The sequence below is a fragment of the Aedes aegypti genome, chromosome 2 (genome assembly GCF_002204515.2).
Source record: "Aedes aegypti strain LVP_AGWG chromosome 2, AaegL5.0 Primary Assembly, whole genome shotgun sequence".
In the NCBI taxonomy this organism is placed as follows: Eukaryota; Metazoa; Arthropoda; class Insecta; order Diptera; family Culicidae; genus Aedes; species Aedes aegypti.
In genome coordinates, this window is record NC_035108.1 from 165,541,982 (window position 1) to 165,563,306 (window position 21,325).

Here is a 21,325-nt window from a genome sequence, read left to right on the forward strand (position 1 = left end):
GAATCTGAAGAGAAAGCTTCGGGAACTTATGTGGAAAAAATATGGAATCCCTGTTGTCGGTTGATGAAGCAATCCATGAAGCAAAACACAGGAATTTAATGTGTAACACACACGAAGTTTGCAAGAAAATCATAGCAAATCGATATGGACGTTCATGAATCGATCCATAATTTTAAACACACAGATCGAGCGTGTGGATTTTTATCAGTGTGCGTGCATGACATCAAAGATCATCATAATTTTTAATGTAAACGTGGTAAAACATGACGATAACAATTTTTTGACAAATTTAAAATAGGCTGACAAAATCGGGGGCTGACAAAATCGGGTCAGTACTGTATTTGAAACTGTTTATGAAAATATCGAGTTAGAGAGGTAAACTTGCATGGGAAACTCAAACAGAACGCATCGAGCTAGAGAGGTATCGACTTACAGAGGGATCAGAGTATGCTAAATGGAAGGGACAGCGCATTCCATCGTGTTAGGGGAAATATCGAATTACAGAATATCAAGTAAAGGAGAGTTCACTGTATCAAATTTTCTATGATGTCGCATTATATGAATATGAAAGCTCCTCTTGATTTTTCTAAATTTGGTTTGGCATTCAATGTAATTCAATTGGAAAAACGGATATTTTTGGAAAATCTAAATGGTTCACCGCTTTAAAACATACGTAAGTCTCTTGTCCATATCACTATGGTGCTATCGAAAGGGGAAGTGCATAAGGACACCATTCAAATAAACCTGAGACGAGACTCGCTGAGACGGTCTTCTTTTTCTGCGATTGCTGAGTTTTTTTCTTATTCTACTCAGTGTGTACTTCAATCTTGCGCAAGTCGTTCAAACTCTCACGTGGCCATTTTACCAAAAAACTATTGCGTTTGTATCACACCGAAGCATAAACGGCATTTTGAGTGGAATTTAATGCCTGCAAACGTAGCAGACATTATAAATAACTAGTCTTGTGTTTAAATTTATCAGCATCTGCGGAAAAACTGCTCCGCTGACTGAGGTTTTTAATAATAGTTTATTTTGAATACAATACTTTTCACTTTTTCAGCTATAAAAACGACGGGCTGCATTTGAAGTTTCGTGACAGCGGAATCTGGGCTGCATATGATGTTAATATTTTTCCTCTTCGCGAGTCTCTCTCAGAAATTAACTATTTAGTACATTCCAGATTTGTTTTCTGCAACTGAATTTACTCAGTTCCTCAAGATAAAAAATCATTTCTACAGATAAAAGTTCTTTTTGTGAACATGTTACCACTTTCAGAGAAAATTGTCTACCTTCAGGCGTTTAATGTGGTTTATTATGTAATTAGCAAAATTCAATTCCAAATTTGAAAGATTAATCATCAAGTTGGAGAATTTTTGACACATGATTCAGAATCATTGACCCCAAATTTAGTGATGCTTCTCACTTCATCTCTTCATTTTCTGAAACATTTCGCAGTAATTGATGAACTTAACTGCGGAATAAAAACTTCTGTTTTCAAAAAATGTTTTTTTTTCTTTGTTAAAATATTTTGTCAAAATTTCGTTTACATATCACGCTAAGCATCCCACCACTACCGTGATGAATCAAAATACGGACAGTACCAATGTCCGGACACTCTGATAAGATCAACTGATTTAAATGTGAATTTGCATAATAATGTGACTTTAATGATTCCCATATGAGCTTTATAACATTACTCATAATTTTACCACAAAATTTCATCTAGTTGCCGATGTTAAATAATTAATAAAAATGAAAACAAAATTGTAACCTCAGTTTGACACCCTTCATTTGCAGTGCACTTTTTGTGGTTCAAGTCTACTAGCATACAATAGTGATCAAATTACAGATATTTGATTTCAATAACGTTGTATGCGAATTGTTGCGAACTTTAGTTTGTGTTTAAAAATGTTAAATGATTTATTGAAACATTTCAAAACTGTGAAAATCAGAGTGAAAAGACAAATTTTACTCAAGATAAGTGCTGTCCGGATTTATGAAACATGGTTGTTAAAACCGGACCCTATACGTTCAACTTATAGTTTGCATCAGTGAAAGCCAGTTTTTTAATAAAAATATGACAAAACCTTGAAGAAATGTTAGAAAAAGGGAATGGTCGGGTGCTAAATTTATTTGTAGTGGTAAAATTGATTTACTAATAATGATTGTTTCAGATTATTGGCATGTGACTATAATCAACAGATGTACTTAAGAAACCGAAACACAAGATAATCTTTGTAATTCATTTTTAAAAGCGTTATTATTAACTTCCCTGTATTTAACATCAAAAATTATGATATAATAACCACTTTTAAATGTAATTTCCTTAGTTTTACTTGAATTCAGCTTGCTAAAGCACAGGTGTCCGGAAATTGAATCAAAAGTGTCCGGCCTTTTGATTCACATGTCCGGATTTAAAACCAAGACATGTGTAATTGAAATCAATATTTTCATATTATATTCGTTATTTTAACAAGAAAACTAGTTATTTTCGTCAAGATAAAAGTCAAATCGATCCGTGTCTCGGTAGTACATTATTCAAATTTGACGCAAATATATAGATATTAGTATAAGAACATGCATCACGGTACAGGTTCAGAAAATATTTGGATGATGCAACTCACAAGACATTATAAAATATAATCGCACTATAGTACTTAATTTCACCCTATTTTACGCAAAAAAAATAGGTTCGAAGAATTTTTGTTTAAAATTTTATTTGACTTTGCTAAGAAACAAATTGTCAAGATAGCAAAATTCTTAAAAATCGCTAGTTTTTCTCTCCTCATAAGATAACTTCAGGAATTTTCAATATCAATAAAAAATATTTATTTTTAAATTTACTTATGTCTAATATCTATAGTTTTGGACAGGCAACAAAAATTTTATGTTTTTACGCGTTTTACCGGAAATACAAGGACTTGGTTTTGACCGTTTTAAAGATCGACCACAGCTGAAATTAGATTTTTAATTTCGATTGAAATTTCATATACATAAGTTTTTAATTTCCAATTAAACAAGTGATAGTTTGATCATTTATCGTATCGGCAATGATGAAGATACTTTTTCAGATTTGTATTACACGTACTTTATGACCTAGCACAAACATCGTATAACAAAATATCTCAAACATAACGCGATTTATGCAAAACTGATAAGAAGAGCTTTCAGAAATGTAACACCATCAACAAACATGTAGCGAAAAAAAATAGCTCCAAATTCAAATTCTGCTCTTGATAAGTGCAAGAATAAAATGTGTGTAATCAGATTTTTATCTGCACTAGTCTTGAAATGGCAGTATGGTAAAGTCGTGCCCATACTTTCTGGGACACCATTTAATTGGCAATCTACCCTAGTTGTTTTTGAAACAATTATCATACTTTACCAAAGAAATATATGATGGTGCCGGTGCCAATGGCGGATTATCTAAGCGAAGACAAAACATTTAAAATACATTCATGAAGCAAGGTGACGCAACTTCATGAATGTATTTTAAATGATTTCACTTTTTTAATTTTCATAAGTTTGAAACGTAAGAAATACAACTAATAAAGACTGGAACGCGCAAAAACTGGTCGACAAAAAGTCGTATCTTTCAGTCAAAATTCATAATCAAAAAACATTCTTTTTTTTTCTTGTGATAGCTTGTAAAAATTCATATATTTTCGGGAAAAATGTTCGTTTATTATTTTAGGTCACCAAACTGAAAAAAAAATCGAACTGCCGTGCCTCCAGGTTAATCCCTTCCATAAAATTTTGCACAGTGGTCTCATCGACCTTATTTGCCGCCAAACGTCAGTTTCATATGAACTGCTACTCGTTCTCCACGAATTTATTAATTTTATTGAAATTACATCTGACCAAGGTCCAATACCGTTCGATGAGGTGGAGCTCTGGGCTGTTGCCTGTTGGGAGGGTTCTGGTCTTTGGATACCAAAACCAAGTTGTTCGCATCGTACCACTCGATTGCTTTTTCCCATAGTGGCAGCTCGCCAAGTCTGGCCAGAACAGCACATGTCTATTACTTCAGGAATGGTAGTAGTCGCTTTTCGAGGCACTCCTAGTAGTAGGTCTCTTGTTTGATGTTCCTGTAGTCATGAAAATATCACATTTTAGACCACACGTGCCTATGGCATGCCAAATTAGGTATTGTTTCGGAAATTTTGATAGTTTTGAAAATTTTGACCACCTTCCCTTTTGCTGATGCGGTATAAAACTCCTGTTCGGAAGCTGTTTGAAATCCGCCTTCGCATAAGTTTCATGCGAGAACGTCAAATTCTCTTGCTGTGCGAGAAAAATTTTGACACGCTGTCCCTCCTACTTGCACGTCATTTTGAAAACTAGAGAGCAAAAGGTGAAAACTCATCATAGAAACCAATTTACATACACTCAACTTTCAAATGCAGCATTTCAGGGGGTTTTCATGCATTTTCAATAGAAATACATAGATTTCTTCTTGGCATTACGTCCTCACTGGGACAGAGCCTACTTCTCAGCTTAGTCTTTTTGTAAGCACTTCCACAGTTATTAACTGACAGCTTTCTTTGCCAAAATTGCCATTTTTGCATTCGTATATCGTGTGGCGGGTACGATGATACTTTATGCCCAGGGAAGTCAAATAAATCAAAAGGAAACGAAAAGATCCTGGCCCGACCGGGAATCGAACCAAGATACCTTCATCATGGCTTTGCTTTGTAGCCGTGGACTCTAACCACTCGGCTAAGGAAGGCGTTCCAGTCTTTACGTAGCCCATATGTTGCTACATATTACTCATCTAATGAAATTACTCATGCTTCCTAAACATATAAAATGCGCTTCAAAATGGCACTGACCTATCTTGCCCACTGACTCATCTTACTTACCTAACCTGATAAAAAATAACTGATTCGATGCAACGCATAGGTGTATGCCCATGTGGGCCTTCTTGAAATATGTCAAAGTGAAGTTCGTATCGGCCTCACTGAGCACTTTCAAAATGTAGTCCATTAGATATCGTCTTCTTTCTGGCGTTACGTCAAATTTGGTAATAAATTTTCGAGCTGCCTAGTGGAATACCTATCAATAAATTAAAACCGAATTTAGCAATATATAATTTAATTCTACCGAATGAGCTGAACAGCCTTAAAGAAATGAAATGATAAAAAAAAAACAATGTTAACAACCCAACTGTAAGGCCGTTTTTAGTGTCGTGTACTAGATCTCAACTTCTAGTTCACGATACTGAAGACGACCTTACAATTTAGGTCGAATTTCGCGTATCTGTCAAAGGATACGAACTCTAATAGGATTTAAATGGTATAATTCTAAATTATGTTTTCATTGAATTTGAGACAAAGCCTATTTATCAGCTTAATGTTCTTTAATACTTCCATAGTTAATACCTGATCGCTTTCGTTGCCAATTGACATTATTGCATGTGTACTAGCGTTGGGCAAATTTGTCCAGAACATCAATGTTACTGAATAGATTCATATTTGAACTGCCGAATCGATTCACCGATTTAATCAAATCGATTGCATCGATGTTTTTGAATCGATTCGAATCGAATGGAAATTGAAATTTATAAAGTTTGACATTAGACCAGACGATTAGACGGGGCCCAGATAGCCGTAGCGGTAAACGCGCAGCTATTCAGCAAGACCAAGCTGAGGGTCGTGGGTTCGAATCCCACCGGTCGAGGATCTTTTCGGGTTGGAAATTTTCTCGACTTTCCAGGGCATAGAGTATCTTCGTACCTGCTAGAGTGTCCATTTCCCGACCATTTTTCTCGTCCCGGGATTCGGGACAAAATTCTATGCTTTTCCCGGGAAATCCCGGGATCCCGGGATTAATAAATTTTTTAATAAAACTGGCATTTCGGTTGAAATGGAAGTTCAAATTTAACAATACAATGTTTTTTCAATGAAACAAACAGATAATGTAAATTTTAATATTTTAATTATAGCATATTACATTTCAGATATTCTGATGCAGAAACCTAACAAAAATCAAAACTTAGCTGGACTAATTACGGGTTTGCTATGGATTTTTTCAAATTCTCTATAACATTTATGAACGCAAGTATGATAAAAACTTAAGTCATAATATTAAAGCAATTGGCTTCAAACATTTGAAAAGCCATAAAAACTTTAGAACAAAAGAAACGATCAAAGATCATTGAAGTTATTGTAGATTATGCTGAAGTTCATTGCCCTGAATCGCAAGTCAGAGCCATCTGTATTTTGGTAAAAATTCAGCTGATATCAGTTTTCATTATATCTTCTAATGATCTTTCAGCTGCACTAACTAGAAATCACTTTTTGTTCAGTAAAATAAGGAAAGAACACCAAGTCGAATTGTCCCATAATGAAAAGTAAACGCATGTAAGTCCCACTGCACGGAGTAAAAAGCAAATTATGAAAGTTTCATTGAAATCGAAACATGTTCCAATCTCCTGGATTTTATGAATATTTGTATGGAAAACGAGATTGAAAACTTCTCAGTCAATTTTATCAGTGCCTACTTTTTACAGATGGTACCGACTTGCGATTTGTAAACTATCACAAATCGTACTTTCAAATATGTTATCTCAGCATAGGCTTATAAAAATGGCTAATGTTGAAAAGAAAAGCATTAAAACATTGCAACTAGACAAATAAAACTATGTGTTCCTTACTTGGTAAATAGATATTTTCATGAAAATAATTACTCGTTTATTCTCTTTTCCGTTATGCTTTTCTACTTTATCAAATAAGGTTGATAGTAAGGAAAAATGTCATTAACAATTGAAATTTAGTGGTTTTCATCAAATTCTACGTACATTTCGGGAATCCCGGGATTCCCGGGATATCAGAAATAAAATCCCGGGAAACGGGAAATCCCGAAATTTGTCAAATCCTGGGATTTCTTGTCCCGGGATGTCCCGGGATGGACACTCTAGTACCTGCCACACGATATACGCATGCAAAAATGGTCATTGCACAGTAAGCTCTCAGTTAATAACTGAGAAGCAGGCTTTGTCCCAGCGGGGACGTAATGCCAGAAAGAAGAAGAAGAAGAAGACATTAGATCAATTCTCGATTACTTTTTCAATTCGACGTAAGTAAATTCCATACGGTTTTGAGAAAATCAATTCAGAAGAATTACAACCTGTCCTCTAAAACTGTTTTAAAATGAATCACCTCTTTAATATTTTTTCGACGTGTACATTTCTTGAATTTTGCATACAATGAGCTCGCGTACTATAGAGTTTCTATTATTTCACACAAGTATTTTATGACAAATTGATAAGCCGTTTTATTCAGTTACTTGCGACGTTTTTCTACCAGTGTAAAATCGACTCAAGTAGTGTTTTGTTTTGATTCGTGGTTAAGTCACTTTGTCTCTCCATATAGCGGGGCGGCGAAAGTAGTGGTTAGGTTGCGAAAATTGAAAATCTTACTTTCGTCGTTTTGTAATTTCAAAAATTAAACGTTCTAAACGTAAAAAATCGAGTTGGTTCAGAGCGAAACGTGTATAATTTCGTTTGAGAAACACGTAGGATCGATAAAGTAAGTTTGTATACTTTTTTTACTTGAGTCTATATGAATAAGTTTTCGAAAATTAATGCATTTGCATTCGATTTCAACGTCTTTCATTCAAATCAGTTTTGAAAATCAATCGAGCAGATTTACTACTTCAAAATTTGATTTCTTTTTCACCAACTCAATAAGAAATATTTATCGATTTTAACAAAATGAATCGAATCGAAAAAACCGAATGAAGAGAATCGATTCACCCGACTTTAGGTGCTCCAAACATCTATTCAAAAAATCGATTAATCGGAATGAAAACATCGATTTTCGGAACATCGATTCAAAATCGTCCAACTAATGTGTTCATCATATGGTGTAAATACGAACTCACAACCCTCAGTTTGGTCTTGCTGAACAACAGCGCATTTACTGCTACGACTATTTATGCCCCTACCTACAATAATATTTGATTTTTTTTATTGATTATTAAATTAGATTTTTTTTTATGTAAATTTTTCATCATTATACGAAGTCCTCAAGTCATTCGAAACCCACTTTCATCAATACTATAAAGAAAATACAAACAAATTTAGGACACGTAATTTGCCACCTCAGGACACAATACATTCATATTTCAATTATTTCTGAGCTTTTCGAACATCTTTTAAAAACCAATGGTGAATTGGTCTGGCATCATATTTTTTACAACCTCATTGAATTGATAAGGATTCCATGAAGGTGGCTACTCCTTATCACCCCAATGTTACCTATTGGAAGCTTGTCCGATTTCTTCAACTTGTATTTTGGATCAGTGCATTGCAGCTCATAGCCGAGTGAGATAGTCTGAAGCGCGCGTAATTTAACAGAACGTAGACGTGGACCTCCAACGTGTCCCAAAGTGGTAGCAATTACTGAAAATCGTACATAATGGAAAATGTGATTGAAGAGGTCATCTCGGAAGCAACGGGCGGCGAGGCGGGTCAAGATTTGCCAAAAATGCCTCCATTTGGTGGCGCCGGCAACTTCAAAATGCCTAGCATGGAAGAATTCATCAAGATGCTAGAAAATATGGATAATTTGTCCGATGAGGAAAAAGAACAACTGAAACTCGACGTTATGAAAAATTCGATGGGATCACGAAAGATTGAAACCGGCTTCTCTGACTATATGGTGTTTTTAGTAATGGTGCTACTGATTGCTTCGGTGTTTGGTAAGCTTTGATCAATATCTTGTTTTCTTTTACAGACTTAAATACTTGTAAAACACAAAAATACTACGAATATCATTCTAGGCTCCAATTAGGCTATTTTTAGAAACTAGGATAGAAGCACCGGTTTTGGCCAGGGGCATGAGGGGATACTGGTGCACTGATGGTAGTCGGTAATTATTTTTACTGAGTTTTCGGCCTGTCCGGTAATGTTGCAATATTAAAGTCGAATTGGTCTGACAGCTACCGCAGTTCGGTAAAAAATAAAAAAATATGATTGAACCTCAGAAGTTTTCAATCAACAAGCTTTATGTGGAAAGTAGTTATAACGGGTATTAGAGCTCTGAAGAAGAGTGTGTAGAATATAGCTGTTTAACATACTCGTGTACAAAATTTTGAAATTAAAAAACTAATACCTTACAGTTCAACGAATTTATATTGATAAGTTCTAGAACACTCATATGAGAAGCTTTACGCTTCAGTAATTTCTTCCATTTTCCTCTGTTCATTGTAGAAATTTCTATCGAAACTGGCGCTCTAATTAGATAAGAAGGTATGTCTCCTTTAAAGTTTTGCTAAGGGCGTCGATAGATATAGGCCAACCGCACGCTATGGCACTCGAAATAGGTATAGCTTTTTGAAAGGCCATACAGTGAAAACACTAACGAAACTATGCAAAATTTGATAGTTTATTGTTAACATGTCAAAAAAGATTTTTTTTTTGCGTTTCTAAGGAATCGTCATTATTTTGAAGATTTTTTTTTAACAATTGTTAAAATTACAAAAATATTGTTCTTTTTGTGTTTCATAGTTCACAAATCTATAATGGGACTGACATTTGAGTGCTTTTCGTGATGGAATAGTGGTAGTTTTTCTCAACTTTGCCGAATAAAATATGTTATCTTGTTAGCGCAGCTAAAAGATCAATGGAAGACTTGTTGAAATCTGATATTAAATCAATTTTGACGAAAATGCAGATGGGACTGAATCACACGGCAGTGCATTTATGCACCGTGAATGGAGGCCGCACGACTTCCGGTGATTTGAGTTGCACTGAAGTCAAGCGAAGCAATAATGCCATAATACTGTTTATCGTCAGAGACATCGCATTTCTAAGAAATAAAAATATTCAAATAAAATTTTACTTTATCAAACATGCAATATTTGTGTGTCAATAAATCGGCTTTGAAATTCTTCTCTCTATTAGGTACCTACCATGGTCAAGTTTGAGAAGTGGAAAATAAACATGTATATTTTAGTAAATATGTGTTCTTATCCTCTAATGCGTAAACTTTTAAAATCATTCAGAACAAAACAGAGACATTTGATTTCACAAACAAAGTTTTTCAAATAAAATTTTTACAGCACGTTACCCGTCATTTGGGAGATTTGTGCCATCGCAATGTTTGAGCCTATTTCATCATCTACCCGATGGGAGAGGAAAGGGAAGGGAAAGATGGGAGGAAATAGGAGTGGGGTCCCTTGAAGAGGGAATATCGCTTAACCCTCTAATACCCAACCCCGCCTTTAGACGGGGTACACTTTGCAATTGTGTGTATTATTTTGTAGCTCGGAAATCAAAATGATTTTATTTTTGGCTTAAACCTCGGCTCATAACACGCATATAAAAGAAGTTTTTTATGACTTTTGAAACTATTTTGTATTTTTGAAAAATGTTTGAAAAATTGTATTCTTATATAACCTACAAATGCCTGGGGTTAATTTAAAGTGTCATATAAAAAATCGTATCTCTAATATTTTTCTACAATCAACCTATCATGGAAGAAGAGCCTGATGGTATTGAAATAATTTCAAACCTGTTTTTTCGTTAGTTACACGGAAAATAAAATATGCTCCAGAAAAATATTTAAAAAAATATATTTTTAAAAGTACCGTAAAAATTTGATTTTTTATTATTGCCAAAAATCAGTAATCAGGAGAGGTTTCAAGAAAAAATGAAAAAGGATAGAGATGTTCAAAAACAAAAATTATAAAAATCAAAAATAGAAATTCATAAATTTGCAAATAAAAATAAATCATTGCCCAAAACGTGTTTAGAACGATTTTAGATAACGAAAAATGATATTTAGATTTAAAATAAAAATTTGGGTATTAGAGGGTTAAGCGAAATGAGAGCATGTAGCTCCATACCACAATGGGTTCAAACAGCGCCCTAAAATGGCACTGCAAAACGCATGAGCGTAAAGATAGCCTATAGCTCATTACCACATCGGGTTAGCAAAAACAGAATGTCCAGAAAATTCAGGTTTCTGAAATCAGTTTCACTTAATAAGTGTTTACCAAGCAAGCGGAATCGCAATTGCAATTGTGCGAAAACTGGATAGATACATACCTGGTAATACGAAGTTCAGCAATCGGTACCACAGCTATCACACACAAATGAGTCAGCACGCTGAATATTTGCCATGTGATAGTTGAGTCGGCAGTGGCCAGTAAAGGCTTTGACCAAGAGACTGCAATTCACAATTTTGTTTGACGACATGACTCCAAACTATTCCAATATTGCTGCCGCTCAAGAATAGATCCCAGCACTTCGAAATCGGAATAGCTGGCTCAGGGCCAATGAAGTCATGCGATGCTCCATTGCGAGCTAGCTGATCAACCAATTAATTCCCAGCGATGGAAGATTGGCCAGGTACCCATATAAGATTTACAGAGTTGACTGAATTCAGTTCCTCAATTTGAGTTCGACAGCGTCGACCTTGAGTATATGACTTTGTCCATTACGTGCAGTTGCCATCAGTGTAACATACTATATTGTTTGATATACTTCTTTCCAATTAGGCAGACGTCCATGGGCGTAGCCAGGATTTCGTCCAAGGGGGGGGGGGGCTGTACGAGCCATCTCAAAAGATCATTTAAAGAATCCACGCAAAACGATCATCATACGCAACTTCTGCACACTTTTTGCTCGAAGAGGTAAACTCTGAAGGTCATCCACATCCTTCCCCTTCCACAGTGAGCAAAGTGAAGGTCTGTAGATTCGATTGCTAAAGGTCCTATCCAGTTATTGGATTTTTTTAAGTTTTTCTTCTGCGTATTGCGTTTTTATTCACCCAGAATATTTCTCAGGGTATTGTATTGAATTGATTGCTTTAAAGACACAAGGTATGCGTTCCTGAGCTTTATACTAACATTTATTGCAGAAATTCCTTCGTGAACTACTCTAATGATTTTCTTTTTTACTGAATTCCTCTAAATGTTTTTCCAACTGTTTAAATAATGATACATAAAATTTCACAGCAGTAGATTATTTCCTGAATTGCCAATGTTTTCTAGGAATCAATTCAAGCTCTGTTCAGTTTCTTATTTTTTCTTGAGATATCCTCAACATTTCTTTGGTTTTCTGGTTCTTTTTTTTTAACTCTGCCATAAATCTTGCATGAATTTGTTATGGAAAACAAGGAGAAATAGTCTGAAAAATTTACTTTATTTCTGCAGATGAATTTTTGATGTTCTGAGAGGTATTCACAAAATGAAAAACTGGCAAAAAGTTTTGAAATTATTCCTTATAATCCTTGTAAGAATTCCTGTGTGAATATTGGAGGATTCATAGAAAAAATCATTAGACTTTTTTCTTGGAAAATCACAGGATTAATTCCTGGACAAATTATGTGATTGAGGTAGAGATGATCAAAAAAAAAAAAAACGGAGCCGTTCGTGCGTTTCTGGAGAAGAGTATACCGTGATGAATCATAATCCGGACGGTACCGATATCCGGACACACCGACAACATTAATTGATTTTCATATAAATTTGAATAATAATGTGATTTTAAATATTTACATCTGACTTTTGTAACATTGCTTGTCACTTTACTATTTCTCATCTAGTAATCATTGACAGAAAATTAATCAAAATAAAAACAGTTTGACAACGTATTTTCATAGTGGAGCAATTGGCTTGTTTAGGGGTATCCTGTTTTTTACATATTCTGATTCTACGTTAAAAACTGAGCCAGAATCCAAAGTTTCATAATTTTCCGTGCCCTGGAACTATTTTTAAAACACGTTTGAATTTCGTATGGAAATCGCGTTTGAATCACCCCTCGGCAAATTTTACTCCGGGACGAGCTGTCATTATGTAAATGGAAATGTCATTGAGTCGACGGAATTAAATCTATTTTAATCATTTACTATATCAAAATTAAGATATTATAAAATCGTGTTACACTTGGAAAACTGTGCTCTTTCGATCAAGCTACGAAAAACTGCGAATTTTTTATCACTAAACAACCCAATTCTCGCTGAAACCAGGCCGCCATCGGCACCCATCGTTAGAATTCCAATTTATGTCACTGATCGCTAGTTTTCGATAAAACTTAAGGGTGGTCCTTTCGGTTTTCTCGAATTGGTGGACCCCTTGTACGCCAGCTAGCTGAACAGTTTGCGAAAAAGCCCATTTTTTGATAAATCTTGGGTATTTCTTCACGTGATATGTCTCATATTTCGCTTGGAACACATAGCAAACTTAGTGGCATCGTATAGAGAAAGGATATAGCTTTCATTTAAACTTGAAAAAATTTTAGCGGCCATTTTGAATTTGGCCGCCATTTTGATTTTTTTTAGAAAAATCGCTTTTTCACCATTAGCGCACCGCTAGTTTTGAATTCTGAGATCACCATCAGAAAGCTGAGGAAAAATTGCGTAAGAAAGGCTACAAAAACTAGATGAGCAATGGTATTTACCCTATGATATGAGCAATTTTCTAAATCATGTTCCACTATTTTGACGTATATGACGAGTGCAATTAATACTAACAAAATTTTTTGAAATGCAAGTTTTAGTTGTGTAGTTTTGGACGAGCTTACCTGCACTGGTTCATTTGCGGAAGTGTTGATAAATGTTATTTATTTTACTTGTTTTGTCCAGAATAGTGAATGAGACGATAGATTATAAAGCTTAATGGGTTAATATGGTGATTTTATGTGCAACTTATTCATTTCAAGGGCAAAGACATGCTGTCCGATTTTGTGAGCCAGGGGTGCAATAGCCGGACATAAGGTGATATCGTCATATATCTGCAGTGTAAACGGATATTTTTCAAATATATTTGTAGAAAACTGAAAGTTAGAGTTGAAAATCAATACAATCAGTGATATGGCAATGATTCTTCACAGGAAAAATGATAAAAACGTGATTTTTTTCAATAGTACATCAACACAGTTTTCGAATCAAACTGCAAGCAAGGAATGGAGGTTAGAAAAATAAATTACACACAAAGTTGGGCTTTCATAGTATAATATTTAGCAAAAGCAAGTACTACGTTCTCATAAAAGTCATTTCCTATAGTATACAAATTGAGTTTAATGAGTTTTTTATAGATATTGTCAATTTCTATAAAGCTGTCCGGATTTTGATTCTTAGGTGTCCGGCATATCGATTCATGTGTCCGGGTTTACAGACACGATATGCTTCATTATTTCCGCGATTTTCATGGTATTTTTGCAATTTTTGCAAAAATATTCGTCGTTTTTATGAAGTTGTAAGTCTAAACTAATTGTTTGAAGAGCACACTATAATGTGATGAGACTATGAAGTGGAGAAAATGGAGTTGAAACATTTGGTGCCTCTTAAGTGTCCGGATATTGATGCAGCACGGTAATTAACTAGCTAGAATACGATTGTCCGGAATTTGATTCAAAAGTGTCCGGCTTTTTGATTCATACGTCCGGATTTAAAAACAAGACTTGTGTAAGTGATATCGTTCTTTTAGTATTAAATTCTTTATTTTAACTAGATTTTTTGTCATTTTCATGAAGAATAATGTCCAAACGATTCGCGACATTTGCGAAAATCAAACGGAAAATGATTTATTTGGCACTGCTTAAGCGTCCGGGTATTGATTCATCACGGTACGAAGAATGAGAGAGCGAAAGAAACGAAAGGTATGACGCATGTCGGGGAATAGGGAGAGGACTGCTCTTTTCCATTCGTTCGGTTCAGTTCGCTCCTCCATTGCGAGTCGCTGAGCCACTGAACCGTTCGAAAGATCCGGTTCAGTAAAATGAGTGACTCGGATCGGATCCGTTCACCAAAATGAGCCGTTTGCCCATCTCTAGTTTGAGGTACTTCTAGTTAAATTCTTGAATTATTTGATAGTTTCTATATATACAGTCAACTCTCCCTAACTCGATATCGAAAGGACCAGGAAGGTATCGAGATACAGAACACATATTGTTAACAATTTTAAATTTTCGTAAGTTTTACAGAATACATTCAAAACAGTTATTTTAAAATGTTAAATTGTAAAATTTTGACATATTCACTTACTTTACACATATTCAACAGTTAACAAAAAATTAAAAAAAATTACCCTGAAACAAGTTAAGCCCCCTAATTTTACTATGAGCATAATCATAACATACACATTTAAATAATTTATTAGCATTTGAACGATATTTAATTTTTTTTATGAAAATATCGAGTTAGAGAGGTATCGACTTACAGAGGGATCAATGTATGCTAATTGAAGGGACCGCGCATTCCATCGAGTTAGAGGAAATATCGAGTTAAAGAATATCGAGTAAGAGAGAGTTAACTGTACTATAAACTTTTCTAGAAAGCTTTTACAGTATTGTTTTTTTTTTCAAAGAACTGCCCGAAAAATGCCTGTAGGAATCGTTATAGAATTTTTATATGTAAAACTTGGAGTAAATCCTAGAACAATCCGAGAATGATAGCTTGAGGACCCCTACACATATTCCAATTGTTGGTGATATTCTACAAACTTCTTTGAATCTCGATATTTTTTTTCAGGAGAAATTCCTTCAATAGTATACACAAAATATTTGAGGCAAATTAAATTGAATAATCTTTTGATGGAGATATTCCTAGTGAAATTTCTGATCTAATTATCCAAAAAATTTCTGGAATAATTCCAGAAGGAATCCTTCAATAATCATAGATAGATAATTGAGTTTGATGTAAATTTTGTGAAGAAATAAGAGCTATTGGAGATGTGTTCAGTGCTATCCCTGATCAAATTTTTCCATTAATCTGAGTTTGAAGGTCATTCAAAATTTGTATAGAATTTTAGGAAAAGGAATTTTCATAGAGATCTTTGGAGGAGATCATAGAGTTATTCATGAATCAAGTGCAATTTCTAAAGGAAAAAAGGTATTGCTGACGATTCGTTGCAGTATCTTCAACTACTAGGTATGAGGAACGATTTCTACCATAAAACCTGGATTGACTATAGGTGAAATCTTTGGAAAATCTAAAAAAAAATATTGAAATCCTACGATGAATCCCTGGGGAATATGTGGAGCTACTACTTTTACATTTTTTGACGTACTCTTCGAAGCATTCTTGTATGAATTTGCCTCAAGATAACTTGGCAGATAATTGGCCCTTTTGAGTTCCTAAAGAGATTTTTGACAGAATTCTTCAAGAGAGAAGCACGAAAATTTTCGAAAAATTCAAACATGAGTTCAAAGTACCCATAAACGGTAAAAGCAAGAAAGTGCTTCTTGTTTAAGATGTATGTATAGTGGCACATCATCGAAACATGGGAATCGTAGAGAACGCCCCAGACATCGCAATCAAGCACATTCTTTGGAGATGGCCCAATTTGCTTTGGATTGTTCTCACTTTGCCCATTTGTCACCACACAAGACATCCATATGCCAATATTGGTCGAACAACTGTTGTGTAAATTCATTTGATAAACTTGGGCTTAAGGTTATTATAAAACGAAGCCAAACTTCAAATTTTCAAGAGCACAAGACGAGAGAATCTGACAACAGTTCGCGTTGAAAACCAATCACATTGCTTGCTTGCTGGTGGTGACCAATGGGATGGATTTTCTACGCGGAGCGCTGTTTCGTTCTCAAGTCTTGTGCTCTTGAAAATTTGAAGTGTGGCTTCGTTCTATAATCACCTTAAGGCCCCAAGTTTTACTTATGGTTCACCGAAATTCACCGAAGGCAATGCAAGTTTTTTTTACTTTGAAATCAATGTGAATGTCAATGTGGAAAGTTCGTTCTACAATGATTCCAACGTGCTTTACCTGATCAATCACATTAATCTCACAGCCAAAAAGACACTAAGATCGAATTCCATCACGGTTTTGTCTTTCCGAAAAAAGAACAATAGATGTTTTACTCGGGTTCACCGACTACCTGAAAAGCGCTTTGCATCAGGTCAAAATAGGTGTTTTTGCACATACCAACTATCAAAGATAGTCGTCGTCAAATCCATAAGTTGGAAAACTGCTTTTATTGAGTTGCCTCAATAGCGTATCTGCTACGAGATTCCACAAAAGTGGTGATAAGACTCCCCCTTGGGGGCATCCGCAAACACTCAGTTTTCGAATCGCTGCTTGACGCAATGTCGAAAAGAGATGTCGGGTTTTGAGCATTTGATGAATCCAATTGGGTAATCATTGTAGGTAGCCCATGGTTTTGTGCAGCTTCGTGGCCGTGCGGTTAGTGTTACCAAGCATTTAGCCGCATCGAGTCAATGGGTGCGAGTTTGATTCCCGCTTCAGTGCGGAAAACTTTTTGTCAGAAATGTATTTCGACTGTGCCTCTGGGCGTTGCATGCTAGTCTGGTGTTTAGTGTGGTGCTACCTTCAAAGGGCAAATCGTCGGCTGGAAGCATTAATATGTCGGTGTCTTTTTTTGGCTTCCAATACGGCATCGGAATACATGTTATCAAAGGCACCCTCAATATCCAGGAAAACACCCAAGCAGGATTACTTCTGAGCGAATACTTTCTCGATATCGTCTACAACTATGTATAAAAGAGTCACTGCGAACTTTCCAGATTGGTAAGCATGTTAATTCACATGAAGAGTCGTGTTTGTCAAATAAACATCACGGATGTGATGAACGATAATGCGTTCCAGACATTTCAGAAGAAAAGAGGTCAGTTTGATTGGGCTAAAACTCTTCGCTTACTCATACGAGGAAAACCGAACCGAACTAAAACCGAAACGCTACTGTACTAACATGTGCTTCTGTCGACAAATTCTCGGAATCACAGGTAGATTTGATTCCCCTTTATCTGCTTGTGTGATTAGTTGGAATAAAAATATTTGAAATGCGCCTATTGTAGACGGCAGAAGGTTCGGGTTGCAAGGGTTTTTCTGAAATTTTAACATGTTGAATTAGTACATATTACCTGCTCATAATTTTGAGTTATATGCCAACGTAAGAACTGTATCACAATCACGCGACGCGAAACAGCACATAACGCTTATAGGGCAAATGTACCATTAGTGGTGCACCTAAGGGAAAACTGCTAAAACACGGTGATAAAATCATAAAATATATGATTTTAACGTATCAGTCGATAGATTTCAAATCCTTCTGTCAATCAAATGTATAAAAATAACGATTCATTTCAAATTTTCCTGCAAAAAGCCTTACACCAATAATAGGAACACTATTCCTTTAGTGGAGGTATGTTTTAAGAATGGTTCCTTTAGTGGCGCAATCCATTGATTTCAAATGGGACCCTCCACTATGCACCACTATCGGTGATAAGGAGCAAAAATGTTAAGCAAAATGATTGTTTTCAACAGCTTTACGGTTAAATTTCATGAATATTATTCGATTACTTATATCATTTTCGCATCGTACATCACAGAAAAATTTCACATAATCATTTATTACTGCGTAACATGCCAAAACACACTACCTCCACTATTGGAGCTACCTCCACTAAGGGAGCGTTTGCCCTAGTTTTTACAAACGATAGAAGGACATCTAAATTACCTAATATATAATCTGCCCATATTCGCATAACAGTCCCACGTTTATAGGAAATCCCATAGAACATGGGACTGTTATGCGAATATGGGTAGTAAAGGTGATTTATATGTTTTTTTAACGTTGGTAAGAACCACAAGTGTTATGTCCTGCCTCGCGTCGCGTCGTGTGATTACAGATAACTACTCCTAAGGTATTATTCGTTGTACCAACTGATATATTTCATCTCTAACATTGTCTTCCTTATAGAACAAATGTTAAACAAAACTACTTAGAATGAAACTGTTTTAATATCTAATAAAATAGGGTGGGATCTGGGATCAAATTTTCTCGGGATCATGTCTACCTGGTCTCACCTGCACAAAACATTTGGTTCGAGACGTGGATGTATGTTCAATAAAATTGATAATTTTGGAGATATTAAGATTAGGAGTACAAAAAATAATAGGCACAAATTTTTGATTGGGCCCCTGTCGTCAAAAAAATACACACATTTTTTCTGTGGATCGGATATTTTACCACCCGTCTTATCTGAAGTAGGGATTTCTTATCACCCAGTCCACGTTGGCACGAGATCTAATCAAAGTACCTACCTACAGATAAGTGGGTACTATTGAGTAGGTAGGTGCACGACAATCCATTCAAGTGTTAAGCCATTTCTAGCGTATTCACTTTGGCAAGCGATGAAAGCATGCAATCCACCACGTCACCTTCAAGCTCCAACCCGGCCGAGTTATCGCTCCCGGGGAGGCCGATTGATTCGACAAACGATGCGTTCAGTATCAAATTTGATATCGCGGGCTATTCATGCCGCGAGTTTATTCAGCTTTTAACGGGCGACACGCACGCTAATTGAGTAAATTCCGAAAAAGCAATTGTTTTTTTATAGAATTCCCACACACCAAATGTGCGCGCGCGACCATTGAGGCATCAAACCGCGAATTCAACTAGAAACTATCCAGTCATTCTCGGGCCTACGTCGAGCGTAGATCGAATTAGCACCTTTTTATTGTTTATTGAATATTAAATCGCAAACATGAACGTTGGTGATGGAGAGGAAAACCCGTTCATACAGGCTCTGCAGTCCGATGCATTGAACGAGCTTCTTAATGATAAGAATAAACAAGAAATGGCAGAAAATTTGGCCGATAATTTGAGAAAATTGTCGGATATGTTCAGTAAACTATCCGATCAGGAGAAGCAACAGTTTACCAAAGAGTTCAAAGGTCAATTCATAAACCAACTGAAAGGGTTATCGGAGATGGTAAAACAACAGAAGTTGTCCGAGGAAAATTCTGAAAATATGAAATCGATTCCTATATTTGGCGCAAACGAAGTCCTACATGAAGAACTTAATTTTTATTTGATGATTGCGTTTGGATTGTTGATACTGTTATTTGTTGGTCAGTTGAAAATATTTCCGTTAAAATTCTGATACTTACTGACTTAACACATCTTTTTTTATTTCATTTCAGTATTCTTCGGCTATAAACTATATCTTTCTCTAACGGAGAAAGAACGTAAACTACAGGAAAAACAAAAAGCCAAGCAGAGCAAGAAGAAAAAGTGAGCTGTTGTTAACCCGCGTGGCAGACAATCAGCAGAGGCAGTCGGACGGTTTGCCACCATCAGCACAAAAACATTCCATGGGCGAAAAACTACCACAAGCTTCTAAATTTGATGAAAGTTTAAAATGTTTTCGCCCACCACCTCCTTCTACGAAGCGCAATCAAGTGAGACTTTATAGTAATATTTATGATAGCTATTTTACTACAACCACTTTTCGTTTAATGTCTGCAATTTTATCATAAGCAAGCGAAGATCTAACAATGTTGAAGGGCATCTGTCGAATGGTTAGGTGAACTGCAAAACTACATATTTCTTTTGTCTGTTAAGTTTGAACTTTTTTGGTCAGAATGAAACTATACAAAATATAACTAAATCAAAAGATGTTAAACAAATTTATTCGGATGAGTTCTATATACAAAACTATATTAAATACAAGACGGTAATCAAAATCAACTATGTAATGCCAGACAAACAAGGTATCTGTTTATGATATTAACTTTGCAATTAATGTATGTTTTCTTTGAAATGACGAATGATACGAAATACATCATATACCTGGAGATTCCCTTCTGTTCTATAAATTGTTCTGTAAATCCGAAACATCCCATAATCTAGCGCTATATAAACAAATATGTGTAGGTAACTTTGCTTTGGATGGTCACAAAGATGTGGTCATCATCAAGGGTGCGAGAAGTGTGTTGGACACGAAGGACATGCCTATGCATGACCCTGGGCAGGGCAGTCGTAGGCTTGTCATTTATCTCTTCTATACCGATATCTGAACAGATAGATACAGTGCTGCCAGAATAATGACCACCGTCATCACCGAAACTTCAACATCAGTTCTGCCGTTAACGATCAACGCTCCGTCATCGTAATCATCGTTATCATCGAAACTTCAAAAGCAGTTTTTCTGTTCAAAACTGAAAATTATTCGATGAAAATGTGTTCACTGTGTTGCGGTTGGAGAATTGAATACATTGAACACATTTTCTAGTAATTTTTCTTGATTTTGAACGAAAAAACTGTTTTTGAAAACTCCGAAATTGATGATGGATCCTGCCCCCTTAAAATCCGAAATTTATTCGACGAAAATGTGTTCACTGTGTTTTTGTTGAATAGCGCTTTACCAACTAAGCCTCCGAGCCACTTGGTGACCCAATAACTCAATTCCCAGATCACGCAGATTTTTTTCATAACCCATATCCATCCATCTCATATATACTAGACACGCGCGGTGAGCGAGTGCGATTTATGGTATGATAGGTAAACAGTCTGGAATCTGGGATTTGAATTCGAAACTTGTAACCATCTAAGTTA

The 21,325-nt window shown here is 35.6% G+C and overlaps 1 protein-coding gene across 3 annotated transcripts in view; it reads left to right on the plus strand.

Moving 5' to 3' along the window:
• LOC5572296 overlaps nt 1-20,567 on the plus strand; it is a 28,799-nt gene extending 8,232 nt beyond the window's left edge. The window contains exons 1-2 of one of the 3 annotated variants that reach the window (XM_001653934.2): nt 8,291-8,703; nt 19,912-20,567. In XM_001653934.2, the coding sequence (XP_001653984.2) occupies nt 8,421-8,703; nt 19,912-20,006 (378 nt within the window). In that variant the 5' untranslated portion in view covers nt 8,291-8,420 and the 3' untranslated portion in view covers nt 20,007-20,567. Of the gene's footprint in view, nt 1-8,290; nt 8,704-19,112; nt 19,840-19,911 lie in introns of those variants that run through there. The other 2 variants (XM_021843027.1, XR_002500144.1) reach the window with 2 other exon arrangements.
• The last annotated feature ends 758 nt before the right edge of the window (nt 20,568-21,325 follow it).